General features: G+C 41.9%; 1 protein-coding gene across 2 annotated transcripts in view; it reads right to left on the minus strand.

Annotated features, from left to right (window-relative positions):
* Positions 1-14,191, minus strand: part of avl9 (AVL9 homolog (S. cerevisiase)) — a 319,342-nt gene that overhangs the window by 256,937 nt on the left and 48,214 nt on the right. For both annotated transcript variants that reach the window (XR_010020391.1, XM_063067522.1), the window contains exon 4: positions 9,312-9,383. Coding sequence is in view for 1 of the 2 variants with exons in the window: in XM_063067522.1 (XP_062923592.1) it covers positions 9,312-9,383 (72 nt within the window). In the remaining variant the exon portion in view is untranslated. The remainder of the gene's footprint in view (positions 1-9,311; positions 9,384-14,191) is intronic.

Below are 14,191 nucleotides of genomic sequence, written 5' to 3' on the forward strand. Positions count from 1 at the left end.
TTGGAGTACTGTGTCCAGTTCTGGTCACCTCACTATAGGAAGGATGTGAGTGCATTGGAAAGGGTACAGAGGAGATTTACCAGGATGCTGCCTGGTTTAGAGAGTATGGATATGATCAGAGATTAAGGGAGCTAGGGCTTTACTCTTTGGAGAGAAGGAGGATGAGAGGAGACATGATAGAGGTGTACAAGATATTAAGAGGAATAGATAAGAGTGGATAGCCAGCGCCTCTTCCCCAGGGCACCACTGCTCAATACAAGAGGACATGGCTTTAAGGTAAGGGGTGGGAAGTTCAAGGGGGATATTAGAGGAAGGTTTTTTACTCAGAGAGTGGTTGGTGCATGGAATGCACTGCCTGAGTCAGTGGTGGAAGCAGATACACTAGTGAAATTTAAGAGACTACTAGACAGGTATATGGAGGAATTTAAGGTGGGAGGTTAAATGGGAGGCAGGGTTTGAGGGTTGGCACAACATTGTGGGCCAAAGGGCCTGTACTGTGCTGTACTATTCTATGTTCCATCAAGGATGTCTCTGATCGCTTACATGACATTCTGAAGTGGGAGGGTGATCAGCCAGATGTCGTGGTGCACATCGGTACCAATGACATAGCAAGGAAGAGTGAGGAGGTCCTGGAGAGTGAGTATAGAGAGCTTGGTAGGAAATTGAAAAGCAGGACCTCGAGGGTGGTAATCTCAGGTTTGCTACCTGTGCTACGTGCCAGTGAGGGTAGGAATAGGATGCTCTGGAGGACGAACAAGTGGCTGAGGAATTGGTGTAGGGGGCAGGGTTTCAGATTTCAGGATCATTGGGACCTCTTCTGGTGCAGGTGGGACCTGTACAAGAGAGACGGGTTACACTTGAACTGCAGGGGGACTAATATCTTTTCAGGGAGGTTTGTTAGTGCTATTGGAGAGGCTTTAAACTAGATTTGCAGGGGGATGGGAACCAGAGTGCCAGAGCTGACAGTGTGGCTGGGGTGAAAATAAATTATGTTAAAAATTCAAGCAAATCCGCTAATAGAAAGGTTGTAAGTGGTGGTAAAAATTTTCTGAGGTGTATATATTTCAATGCTAGGAGTATTGCGGGGAAGGCGGATGAGTTGAGGGCGTGGGTTGACACGTGGAATTCTGACATTATAGCAATTAGTGAAACTTGGCTACAGGAGGGGCAGGACTGGCAGCTTAATATTCCAGGGTTCCGATGTTTCAGATGTGATCGAGGCAGAGGAATGAAAGGTGGGGGAGTTGCATTGCTTGTTAGGGAAAATATTACAGCAGTACTCAGGCAGGACAGATTAGAGGGCTTGTCTACTGAGTCCTTATGGGTGGAGCTGAGAAACAGGGAAGGTATGGCCACATTAGTGGGATTGTATTACAGACCACCCAATAGTCAACGAGAATTGGAAGAGCAAATCTGCAGAGAGATAGCAGGCAACTGCAGGAAACATAAAGTTGTGGTGGTAGGGGATTTTAATTTTCCATATATTGACTGGGACTTCCATACTGTTAGAGGTCCAGATGGTTTAGAGTTTGTAAAATGTGTTCAGGAAAGTTTTCTAAATCAATATATAGAGGGACCAACTAGAGGGGATGCAATATTGGATCTCCTGTTAGGAAACGAGTTGGGACAAGTGACGGAAGTCTGTGTAGGGGAGCACTTTGGTTCCAGTGATCATAACACCATTAGTTTCAACTTGATCATGGACGAGGATAGATCTGGTCCTAAGGTTGAGGTGTGAACTGGAAGAAGGCCAAATTTGAAGAAATGAGAAAGGATCTAAAAAGCATGGATTGCGACAGGTTGTTCTCTGGCAAAGATGTGATTGGTAGGTGGGAAGCCTTCAAAGGAGAAATTTTGAGAGTGCAGAGGTTGTATATTCCTGTCAGGATTAAAGGCAAAGTAAATAGGAATAAGGAATCTTGGTTCTCAAGGGATATTGCAACTCTGATAAAGAAGAAGAGGGAGTTGTATGACATGTATAGGAAACAGGGAGTAAATAAGTTGCTTGAGGAGTATAAGAAGTGCAAGAAAATACTGAAGAAAGAAATCAGGAGGGCTAAAAGTAGACATGAGGTTGCCTTGGCAGTCAAAGTGAAGGATAATCCAAAGAGCTTTTACAGGTATATTAAGAGCAAAAGGTTTGTAAGGGATAAAATTGGTCCTCTTGAAGATCAGAGTGATCGGCTATGTGCGGAACCAAAGGAAATGGGAGAGATTTTAAATAGGTTTTTTGTGTCTGTATTTACGAAGGAAACTGGCATGAAGTCTATGGAATTAAGGGAAACAAGTAGTGAGATCATGGAAACTGTACAGATTGAAAAGGAGGAGGTGCTTGCTGTCTTGAGGAAAATTAAAGTGGATAAATCCCCGGGACCTGACAGGGTGTTCCCTCGGACCTTGAAGGAGACTAGTGTTGAAATTGCAGATGCCCTGGCAGAAATATTTAAAATGTCACTGTCGACAGATGAGGTGCCGGAGGATTGGAGAGTGGCTCATGTTGTTCCGTTGTTTAAAAAAGGATCGAAAAGTAATCCGGGAAATCATACGCCGGTAAGTTTAACGTCGGTAGTAGGTAAGTTATTGGAGGGAGTACTAAGAGACAGAATCTACAAGCATTTGAATAGACAGGGACTTATTAGGGAGAGTCAACATGGCTTTGTGTGTGGTAGGTCATGTTTGACCAATCTACTGGAGTTTTTCGTGGAGGTTACCAGGAAAGTGGATGAAGGGAAGGCAGTGGATATTGTCTACATGGACTTCAGTAAGGCCCCGCATGGGAGGTTAGTTAGGAACATTCAGTCGCTAGGTATACATGGAGAGGTGGTAAATTGGATTAGACATTGGCTCAATGGTAGAAGCCAAAGAGTGGTAGTAAAGACTTGATTCTCTGAGTGGAGGCCTGTGACTAGTGGTGTGCCACAGGGATCAGTGCTGGGTCCATTGTTATTTGTCATCTATATCAATGATCTGGATGATAATGTGGTAAATTGGATCAGCAAATTTGCTGATGATACAAAGATTGGAGGTGTAGTAGACGGTGAGGAAGGTTTTCAGAGCCTGCAGAGGGACTTGGACCAGCTGGAAAAATGGGCTAAAAAATGGCAGATGGTATTTAATACAGACAAGTGTGAGGTACTGCACATTGGAAGGACAAACCAAGGTAGAACATACAGGGTTAATGGTAAGGCACTAAGGAGTGCAGTAGAACAGAGGGATCTGGGAATACAGATACAAAATTCCCTACAAGTGGCGTCACAGGTAGATAGGGTCATAAAGAGAGCTTTTGGTACATTGGCCTTTATTAATCGAAGTATTGAGTATAAGAGCTGGAATGTTATGATGAGGTTGTATAAGGCATTGGTGAGGCCGAATCTGGAGTATTGTGTTCAGTTTTGGTCACCAAATTACAGGAAGGATATAAATAAGGTTGAAAGAGTGCAGAGAAGGTTTACAAGGATGTTGCCAGGACTTGAGAGGCTCAGTTACAGAGAAAGGTTGAATAGGTTAGGACTTTATTCCCTGGAGCGTAGAAGAATGAGGGGAGATTTGATAGAGGTATATAAAGTTATGATGGGTATAGATAGAGTGAATGCACGCAGGCTTTTTCCACTGAGGCAAGGGGAGAAAAAAACCAGAGGACATGGGTTAAGGGTGAGGGGGGAAAAGTTTAATGGGAACATTAGTGGGGGCTTCTTCACACAGAGAGTAGTGGGAGTATGAAATGAGCTGCCAGATGAGGTGGTAAATGCGGGTTCTTTTTTAACATTTAAGAATAAATTGGACAGATACATGGATGGGAGGTGTATGGAGGGATATGGTCTGTGTGCAGGTCAGTGGGACCAGGCAGAAAATGGTTCGGCACAGCCAAGAAGGGCCAAAAGGCCTGTTTCTGTTCTGTAGTTTCTATGGTTTCTATGGTATCTATGTGTTCCGCATCTAGGTTTCCAGAGACAATACCTCTTAGGAATATAATGGCTAAAACTGTAATAAAGGCTCTTATAAAATTTGTTACTTATTTTGGATTGCCTAAGGAGATCCAATCTGAGAAGGATTGGGATGAGGGCATTCATTTACTTTTCTTTGCAGTTAGGGAGTCAGTGCAGGACTCTCTAGGTTTTAGTCCTTTTGAAATTGTGTTTGGGCATAGAGTTCGAGGACCTTTGGCATTGTTAAAGGAACAGTGGATTAACACAGAAGTACATACTAATTTGCTGGATTATGTTTTAATAGTTAAGGAAAGATTACAAAAAGCTTGTAGCTCAGCAAGGGAAAATTTAAAATCTGCTCAGAAGAAAATGAAATCTTGGTATGACAAGGAAGCTAGAATGAGGTCATTTAAGCCTGGAGATAAGGTGTTGATTCTTTTCCCGGTGCAAACGAACCCATTACAAGCTAAATTTCATAGTCCTTATTAGATTATATCTAAAGTTAATGATGTAGATTATGTGGTAAAAACACCAGATCGAAGAAGGCCAACACAGCTTTGTCATACAAATATGATAAAACCATATCATGACAAACAGTCTACTTCTATGACTGTTGTGATCAGTAATAATGAGCCTGATCCCTCTGGGAACTTAATGGATGATTCATCTGAAACTCATTTTAAACCAAAAATTGTTTCTGCCAGATTACCAAACACGACAATTCTGGAAAATATTGATGAGAAATTAGCTCATTTACAGCCAGAGCAGAGGCAGCAGATGAAGCAGTTAATTTTTAAATTTAGGGATTTATTTCCAGACGTTCCTACAAGAACCACAGTAGCTTCACATGATGTAGATGTTGGGAGATGCCAAACCCATAAAGCAACATCCACATCCGATGAAAATGGAAAAATGTGCACTTGCTAAACAAGAAATTAAGTATATGTTAGAGAATAATATTATCAGACCTTCTAATTCGAATTGGAGTCCGGTGCTCCCGGTGCAGCCTCCTCTACATCGGTGAAACCCGACGCAGATTGGGGGGACCGCTTCATCGAGCACCTCCGCTCCGTCCACCACAACAGACAGGATCTCCCGGTAGCCACCCACTTCAACTCTGCTTCACATTCCCATTCGGATATGTCCATACTTGGCCTCCTCTACTGCCATGATGAGGCTAAACTCAGGTTGGAAAAGCAACATTTCATATACCGTCTAGGTAGTCTCCAGCTACTTGGTATGAACATAGAATTCTCCAACTTCCGGTAATTTCCTCCCCCTATCCCTATTTCACTCTGCCCCCTCCCCCAGCTGCCTACCACCTCCCTCATGGTTTTCCCCTATTCCTTCTTCACCTTTCCTGTCTATCACCTCCCGGCTTCCCCTCCCCCACCCCTTTATCTTTCCCCTTACTGGTTTTTCACCTGGAACCTACCAACCTCCCCACACCTTCTTTATAGGGCCTCTGCCCCTTCCCTCTTCAGTCCTGATGAAGGGTTCCGGCCTGAAACATTGACTGATCGTTTCCACGAATGCTGCCCGACCTGCTGAGTTCCTCCAGCGTGTTGTGAGTGTTGCTTTGACCCCAGCATCTGCAGATTATTTTGTGTTTTCGAATTGGAGTTCACCTTGTGTCATGTTACCTAAACCAGATGGTAGTATTCAGTTTTGTACTGATTACAGGAGGATGAATGCTGTAACAAAAACAGATGCATATCCAATCCCTAGGGTAGATGATTGTGTGGACAAAGTTGGAAAAGCAAAGTTCCTTACAAAGATTGATTTGTTAAAAGGGTATTGGTGTGTTCCACTGACGGATAGAGGTAGTGAGATTTCTGCATTCGTAATACCATTTGGGTTATATGAATATAATGTTCTACCGTTTGGAATGAAGAATGCACCAGGAACTTTTCAGAGAATGATTAATTCTGTGATTCATGGGTTAAATTCATGCCTATATTGATGATTTAGTTACAGGAAATGATACTTGGGAAGCACATATTACTGCAGTGGAGAAACTATCTGAAAGGCTTTCAAAAGCTAACTTAACTATTAACTTAGCTAAAAGTGAATTTGGTCACGCCACTGTGACCTACCTTGGATATGTTGTGGGTCAAGGTAGATTAGCCCCTGTTCAGGTAAAAGTTCAGGGAATTTTAGAGGTACCCACTCCAACTGGTAAAACGACTTTCAGAAGATTCTTGGGAATGGTAGGATATTTCCAAAAATTTTGTAAGAATTTTGCTGACATTGCCCTTCCATTAACTAACCTCTTGAAGAAGGGTGAAAAGTTTGTGTGGACAGTGCTTTGTCAGGGGGCATTTGATAAATTGAAAACTATGCTATGTCATCAACCTGTGCTCAGGTCACCTGACTTCAAAAAAACATTTTCGTTAGTTGTGGACGCCAGTGATGAGGCTGCAGGAGCAGTGTTACTCCAAAGGGATGATGGTGATGAGGTTGATCGTCAGGTAGCTTACTTTTCTAAGAAATTTACTGAGCATCAAAGAAATTATTCAACCATAGAAAAGGAATTATTATCTCTTGTTTTGGCTTTACAACATTTTGATGTGTATGTTGGTGCAACTCAGAAACCACTCATAGTTTACACCGATCATAATCCATTAGTATTTTTGAGTATGATGAAAAACAAAAATAGAAAGCTACGGAATTGGGAGTTTGATGTTACAGGAGTATAATATTTTGATAACTCATATTAAAGGCAAAGATAATGTGATTGCCAACTGTCTGTCCCATATGTTGAATTTACAATGTTTTTCTTTGAGTGGAATTTTAATATTTGTAACACTCCGACTGTATATTAGTTTGTAAGATGCTGTATGATAATTCTATGTATATTATGTACGTTGTAGATTTTATACATTTGTATATTTTTTGTAAATAGTTGTTAAAATTTTGCTCATGATAGACCAAAATTTTCCCTTTTTGGGGAGAGGTGTTACATGCCCACAGTTTGATCATGGGACAGAGGGATGAAGTAATGGTCTTGTGAGTGGGAGGATGAAATTGTCTCATGACGGTGGCGTGATGTTATGTCACGTGATGGCATGTTCCCTATGGTATTTAAGGAAGCCCGCCAAAGTGTGACGCAGTTTTTTTTATTTTCTATTTCAAGGTGCAAACACGTTGTTGCCGGCAGTTTCACCAATCAATGCCAGTTTTTGTTTGTTGCACCTTTGTTTTACCTTTACAGCCTAGTATTGGAGAGTGAATACCTTACCAAAATACGAGAACCCAAAAGATTGGGTAAAGTTAATGACGTTCAGAGTTTCGGAAGTGATCGACTGTTTGGAATCAGAATCCTCCGGGAAATTGTGGCATGAACATTTGAGTTACACCCCTGCAAGGTCAGGACGGTTTGTGCAGTGTCCACCCTCCCAAAAGAAAAGGTCAATTACTTTATGACTTTATATTAGGTGTGATTCCTTTGGACAAGGCATCGCTCGACTGTAATTGACAGATTCATTATTTTCTTCTGAGGAATTGTTGCTGCAGTAAAGTCTCTCCTTAAAGACTGCAAAAAATCACTTGGAATTTTGAATTTACCACTTTAAGACCGTGTTTGAATTTACCCCTTTTAGAAGTACTTTTAAGTTTGACTGTTTGTTCGAGATAGCCGCATAATGGTTAACTTCCGGTTAAGCTAGTTTGATTACTTCTCTATGTTTTGAGTAGAGGTTAATAAATATAGTTGTTTGTTTATAAAACCTTACTCAATTTCATATCCATTGTTGCTGGACACGTGACACAGTGGAATAAAGAAAATTACAATGGCATGAGAGGGAAACTGGCCAAGGTTGAATGGAAAGGAACTCTAGCAGGAGGGACAGCAGAGCAGTAATGGCTGGAGTTCTGCGAAAAATGAAGGAAGCGCAAGACAAATATATTCCAAATAAGAAGAAATTTTCGAATGGCTGATAAATGAAGTCAGAGCCAAAGTAAAAGCAAAAGAGAGGGCACACTAGGAAGCCAAAGCTAGTGGGAAGATAGAGGATTGGGAAGCTTTTAAATATTTTCAGAAGGAAACTAAGCAAGTCATTAGGAAAGAAAAAGATGAATTATAAGAGAAAGCTGATGACTAATATCAAAGAAGATACTAAAAGCTTTTTTTTAAAGTATTTCAAGGGTAAAAGAGAGTTGAGGGTAGATATAGGACCAACAGAAAATGACGCTGGAGATATTGTAATGAGAGATGCAGAGACTGGAGAGGAACTGAATGTGTATTTTGCACCAGTCTTCACAGTGGAAGACATCTGCAATATACTGGATATTCAAGAGTTTTAGCGAAGTTAAGTATGTGCAGTGAAAATTACGACTGAGAAGGTGCTCAGGAAGCCTAATGGTCTCAAGGTGGATAAATCTTCTGGACCTGGTGGGATGCACCCTTGGGTTCTGAAGGAAGTAGCTGGAGAGATTGCAGAGGCATTAACAATGATCTTTCAAGAATCGATACATTCTGACATTGTACCGAATGACTGGAAAATAGCAAATGTTACTCTGCTATTAAAGAAGGGTGAAAGGCAGCAGAAAGGAAACTATAGGCTTGTTAGCCTGACATGAGTGGTTGGGAAATTGTTGGAATCGACTGTCAGGGATGAGATTACAGAATACCTGGAGGCGCATGACAAGATATGCCAACACCAGCATGGTTTCCTGAAATGGAAATCCTACCTGACTAACCTACTGCAATTTTTTAAGGAAATTACAAGCAGTGTCGACAAAGGAGATACAGTAGAAGGCCAACACAATTCAGCTTTCCAAAGTAAATCACTTCACATGTTTTCACGTTGAACTTCATTGGCCACTTCTCAGCCCAGCTCTGCATCCTGTTTCTATACCATTGCATGACAACCTCCTACACTATCGACATGTTATCTGCAGACTTATTAACCAGGTCTTCCATTTTCTCATAGAAGTGTTCAATAAAAATCACAAAGAACAGGATCCCCGAACAGATCCCTGCAGAACACCACTTATCACTGAATTCCAGGCAGAATGCTTTCTCTACAATCCATGGGCAACCCTAATTCTGAATCTATTTCTAAAGATCTACTGTTTTTTGTTTGCTTCTGAGCAACTGTAACAAATCCTTTTCATTAGATAAGAATTGCTTCCCAGTAGAGGCTCATAAGCAAGCTACCATTTCATTCAATGGACTGCAACAGAAAAGTTATAAAAAATATAAATGGAAAAATAAAATTAAATCTGCTGAATATCTTAAAGGGTTCATTATTACTTTCAAGCCAGACATCGAACAAAATGTTCAAAGAAATGGCATTTTCTCCCCATTGCTTCCCAAAATTTTATATTTATTTTATTAAATAAGATGCATTTGAAGTGTATTGAAAAAAAGTAGTGAATTACCAGCCTACTGAGCACACAGACACTCTTTTGGACGGTTTCTCTTGTGACATCTGCTTGACGAACCTTCAGGATCTGGAATTAAAATAAGATTAGAGACCTTTCAGAAACAAGGACTAGTTTATCATGGCTTGACAAAGAAATAAAATGAATCATGTCAATGGAAGAAAAACATCAGGTCTACATTAGAATGTGCAAAAATAACTTGGTAAATCATTGATTCAAGATCATTTCTCCACTAGCTGTACAATGGACTTTGAAAGAATAGGCTCACAGTTACAACGTGACTGGCAGCAAACAAATCTATGGAGACTGTTCGGTTCCATTGAAAAATAAACACTCCCATCTCCACTCTATCTCCATGTTTGTTTATTTCCTTTGAGTACTTAGTTTGCTTTGAACACCAAGATTAAATTTATATTCATTTTATATCATACACAGCATTATAAAAATACATTTCTCTCATCACTTTCGTTTCTACTGCAAAGCACTGCTTTCTGCAACTTCTGGTTTTCAGTCTTTCGCAAATGGGAAATATTTATCTTCATTTTTTCTCTTCCAAGGAGAACACTACCAAGTAGATGGTTTTGTTGCCAAGTTTACAATTGATATGAAGACTGGTGGAGGGGAAGGTAGTGTTGAGGAAACAGGTAGGCTGCGGAAGGACTTAGATAGATTAGGAGAATAGGCAAGAAAGTGGCAAATGAAATACAATGTTGGAAATGCATGGTCTGCGCTTCGGTAGTAGAAATAAATGTGTAAACTATATTTAAATCCAAAATTGGAGATGCAAAGGGACTTGGGAGTCCTTGTGCCGAACACCGTAAAGGGTAACTTGCAGGTAGAGTCAATGGTGAGGAAGGCAAGTGCAATGTTAGCATTCATTTCAAGAGGGCTTGAATACAAGAGCAGGAATGTGATGCCGAGCCTTTAGAAGGCACGAGTGAGGCCTCACCTTGAGTACAGTGAACAGTTTTGGGCTCCTCATCTTAGAAAAGATGTGTTGGCATTAGAGAGGGTTCAGAGGTGGTTCACAAGGATGATTCCAGGAATGAAAGGGTTACCATATGAGGAATGTTTGATGGCCCTGGATCTGAAATTTAGGATGGGTGGGGTGGGGGATCTCATTGAAACCTTTCAAATGTTGAAAGATCTAGACAGAGTGGAAGAGGAAAGGATGTTTCCCATGGAGGGAATCTAGGACAAAAGGGCACAGCCTCAGGATAGAAAGGCATCCATTTAAAACAGAGATGGGAAAAATATCCTTAGCCAGACAGTGGTGAATTTGTGGAATCTATTACCAACAGGCAGCTGTGAAGGCCAGGTCATTGGGTGTACTTAAGGCAAAGCTTGGTAGGTTCTTGACTGGACACCGCATCAAACGTTACGGGGAGAAGGACAGGGAATGGGGTGGTTGAGGAGGGGAATACAGATGGCGATTTATTCAAGGAAGCAATGGCCATTGCCGCAGAGACTGTTCTTAATGACTTTAAAAATGAAAACGACATCACAACCGCAATACATAATATACTGCTTGGCCCTGCAACAGTGACAAGGAGGGTAGAGTCACCGTCAGAGGACGTGGATATTTTTCACTACAATTCGATGAATCCCTGGATGTAATGCAAACAGCTCAGCTGGTTGTATTTGTCAGAATGGCTTTCCAGGATTTTACAACAAAGGTGGACTTCCTCACTCTTTTGCAATTAAAGGAGAGAGTGAGAGGTGAGGATACTTACAATGAGTTTAAAAAATATATCCGTGAAAATGACAACCCCATTCATAAACTGGTGGCAATTACTACTGATGGGGACCCAGCAATGCGCAGTGTGCGCGTTGGTTTTATAGCACTAAAAGTCAGTGCCTACTTTGGGTCAACTTACCAATGTGAAATTGCATTTTCACAGATGAAAAATTATTAAATCTAAGTACAAGAGCTGTCCTACTGACAGACACCTCACAGACTGTCTCAGACTAGCTGCCTGTAGTTATGAGCCAAATTTCAGGGAACGAGCAATAAGTATTCAGCCCCAGTCATCACACTGAGTGCAATAGTCAATTTTTATTCATTTATTTTTCGTGTTGAAATAAAATTAAATAATGAAACTTAGAATTAAAGGTGTGAAGTATTGTAATATTCTTAAAGAAAGATATGCTAGTTACAGTGTTTTTTTGTTTGAATTAATTTGAAAGTTTGACAAAAGTACTTTGTGTAATTCAAATACAATTAGCCCAAATAAAAGACCTCAAATTGGCAGTACAATCTGAGCTGTTTTTTCTGTAAACGATTTAGTAGGTAGATCTTGCCTTTCACTAAGGTCGAGGTAGGGCATCTTGGACTTAAAAGGGTTAGTGACCACTAATGTAGATGATAAGGAAGAGAATGTGTGGGCACGTGGCCAAGTGGTTAAGGCATTGGACTAGCAACCTGAAGGTCATGAGTTCGAGCCCCAGCCGAGAAAATGTGTTGTGTCCTTGAGCAAGGCACTTAATCACACATTGCTCTGCGACGACACTGGTGTCAAGCTGTATGGGTCCTAACGCCCTTCCCTTGGACAACAATGGTGTTGTGGAGAGGGGAGACTTGCAGCATGGGCAACTGCTGGTCTTCCATACAACCTTGCCCAGGCCTGCGAAAGAGTGAAGACTTTCCAGGTGCAGATCCATGGTCTCGTAAGACTAACAGATGCCTTTATTTATTAAGAAAGAGAAGGTGTTAGAGGACTGCGGTAGTTATAAAGGACTTACTCATTAACAGAGCAGACAAAAGATTATGTGGACAAGAATGAGACTCCAGATGATATGTTGCTTCCTAAATGCCAGGGTAAGAGATGTCTTGAATCAAGCCAAAATTTGTGGTCTACATCAGTACACCGGACAGGCAGGAAGGGTAATGAGATCCAGCAGAGTGAGCTCAGGGAGTTACAGGATACATGATCTCCCATGCAAAGTCATGCTGACTATCCTATATCAACACACGACTGGGCGCCACATAGGCATACTGCTTGGCATGATGCTATTACAATTTGGGATCATAAGACCATAAGATATAGCAGCAGAATTTGGTCCATCGAGTCTGCTCCACTATTTTATCATGGCTGATCAAATTTTCTTCTCAGCCCCATAATCCTGCCTTCTCCCCATATCCCTTAATGCTGTGAACAATCAAAAATTTATCAACTTCTGCCTTTGATATACGTAAAGACCATAAAACCATAAGATGCCACAATTGCCTGTGGCAAAGAATTCCATAGATTCACCACTCTCTGGTTAAGAAATACCTCCTCATCTCTGTTCTGAAAGGATGCCCCTCTATTCTAAAGTTCTATCCTCTACTCTTAGACTCTCCACATTTACTTTATCAAGTCCTTTCAGTATTCAATACTTTTCAATCTTCCCACCTTTATCTTTAATCGGTCCTACCTTCACTCGTGTCATCCTTTTTTTCTTCACATAATTGAAGAATGCCTTGGGGTTTTCCTTTACCCTACTCGCCAAGGCCTTCTCATGCCCCCTTCTTGCTCTTCTCAGCCCCTTCTTAAGCTCCTTTCTTGCTCCCCTATATTCCTCAATAGACCCATCTGATCCTTGCTTCCTAAACCTCATGTATGCTGCCTTCTTCCACCTGACTAGATTTTCCACCTCACTTGTCACCCATGGTTCCTTCACCCTACCATTCTTTATCTTCCTCATCGGGACAAATTTATCCCTAACATCCCGCAAGAGATCTCTAAACATCGACCACATGTCCATAGTACATTTCCCTGCAAAAGCATCATCCCAATTCACACCCGCAAGTTCTAGCCTTATAGCCTCATAATTTTCCCTTCCCCAATTAAAAATTTTCCTGTCCTCTCTGATTCTATCCTTTTCCATGATAATGCTAAAGGCCAGGGAGCAGTGGTCACTGTCCCCCAGATGCTCACCCACTGAGAGATCGGTGACCTGACCCGGTTCATTACCTAGTACTAGATCTAGTATGGCATTCCCCCTGGTCGGCCTGTCCACATACTGTGACAGGAATCCATCCTGGACACACTTAACAAACTCTGCCCCATCTAAACCCTTGGAACTAATCAGGTGCCAATCAATATTAGGGAAGTTAAAGTCACTCATGATAACAACCCTGTTATTTTTGCACCTTTCCAAAATCTGCCTCCCAATCTGCTCCTCTAATCTCTGCTGCTACCAGGGGGCTATAGATTACCCCCAATAGAGTAACTGCTCCCTTCCTGTTCCTGACTTCCACCCATATTGACTCAAAAGAGGATACTGCTACATTACCCACCCTCTCTGTAGCTGTAATAGTATCCCTGACCAGTAATGCCACCCCTCCTCCCCTTTTTCCGCCCTCTCTATCCCTTTTAAAGCACTGAAATCCAGGAATATTGAGAATCCATTCCTGCCCTGGTGCCAGCCAAGTCTCTGTAATGGCCACTACATCATAATTCCATGTATGTATCCAAGTTCTCAGTTCATCACCTTTGTTCCTGATGCTTCTTGCATTGAGGTACAACATTTCAGCCCTTCTACCTTACTGTCTTTACACCGTTTATTCTGCGGCTTTTTCCACAAAGCCTCTCTGTAACACCTTCCCTCCTCTCCCCTAACTCACTGGGGGAAGGGCCAGGAGCCTCTTCTTCCGGCACCGGGGAGTCAGCGAATGAAAACAGGTGCCACACGTCCGAATCATCATCTTCCGATGACGTATCCCCTTTCGGGGTGGGGTCCGGCCCCGTTTCTCTCGCAGCAGGATCTTCCCTCGCCCCGCGCCCTCGCAGAGTCCTCGTACTAGCCATAAATTCCCATTTGGGCTCTCGGTCTACCTGCACCTCTTGACCCAGAGGCAACAGGTGGTTCCGATGGAGTACCTTGACAGACCC

The sequence above is a fragment of the Mobula hypostoma genome, chromosome 1 (genome assembly GCF_963921235.1).
Source record: "Mobula hypostoma chromosome 1, sMobHyp1.1, whole genome shotgun sequence".
NCBI lineage: Eukaryota > Metazoa > Chordata > Chondrichthyes > Myliobatiformes > Myliobatidae > Mobula > Mobula hypostoma.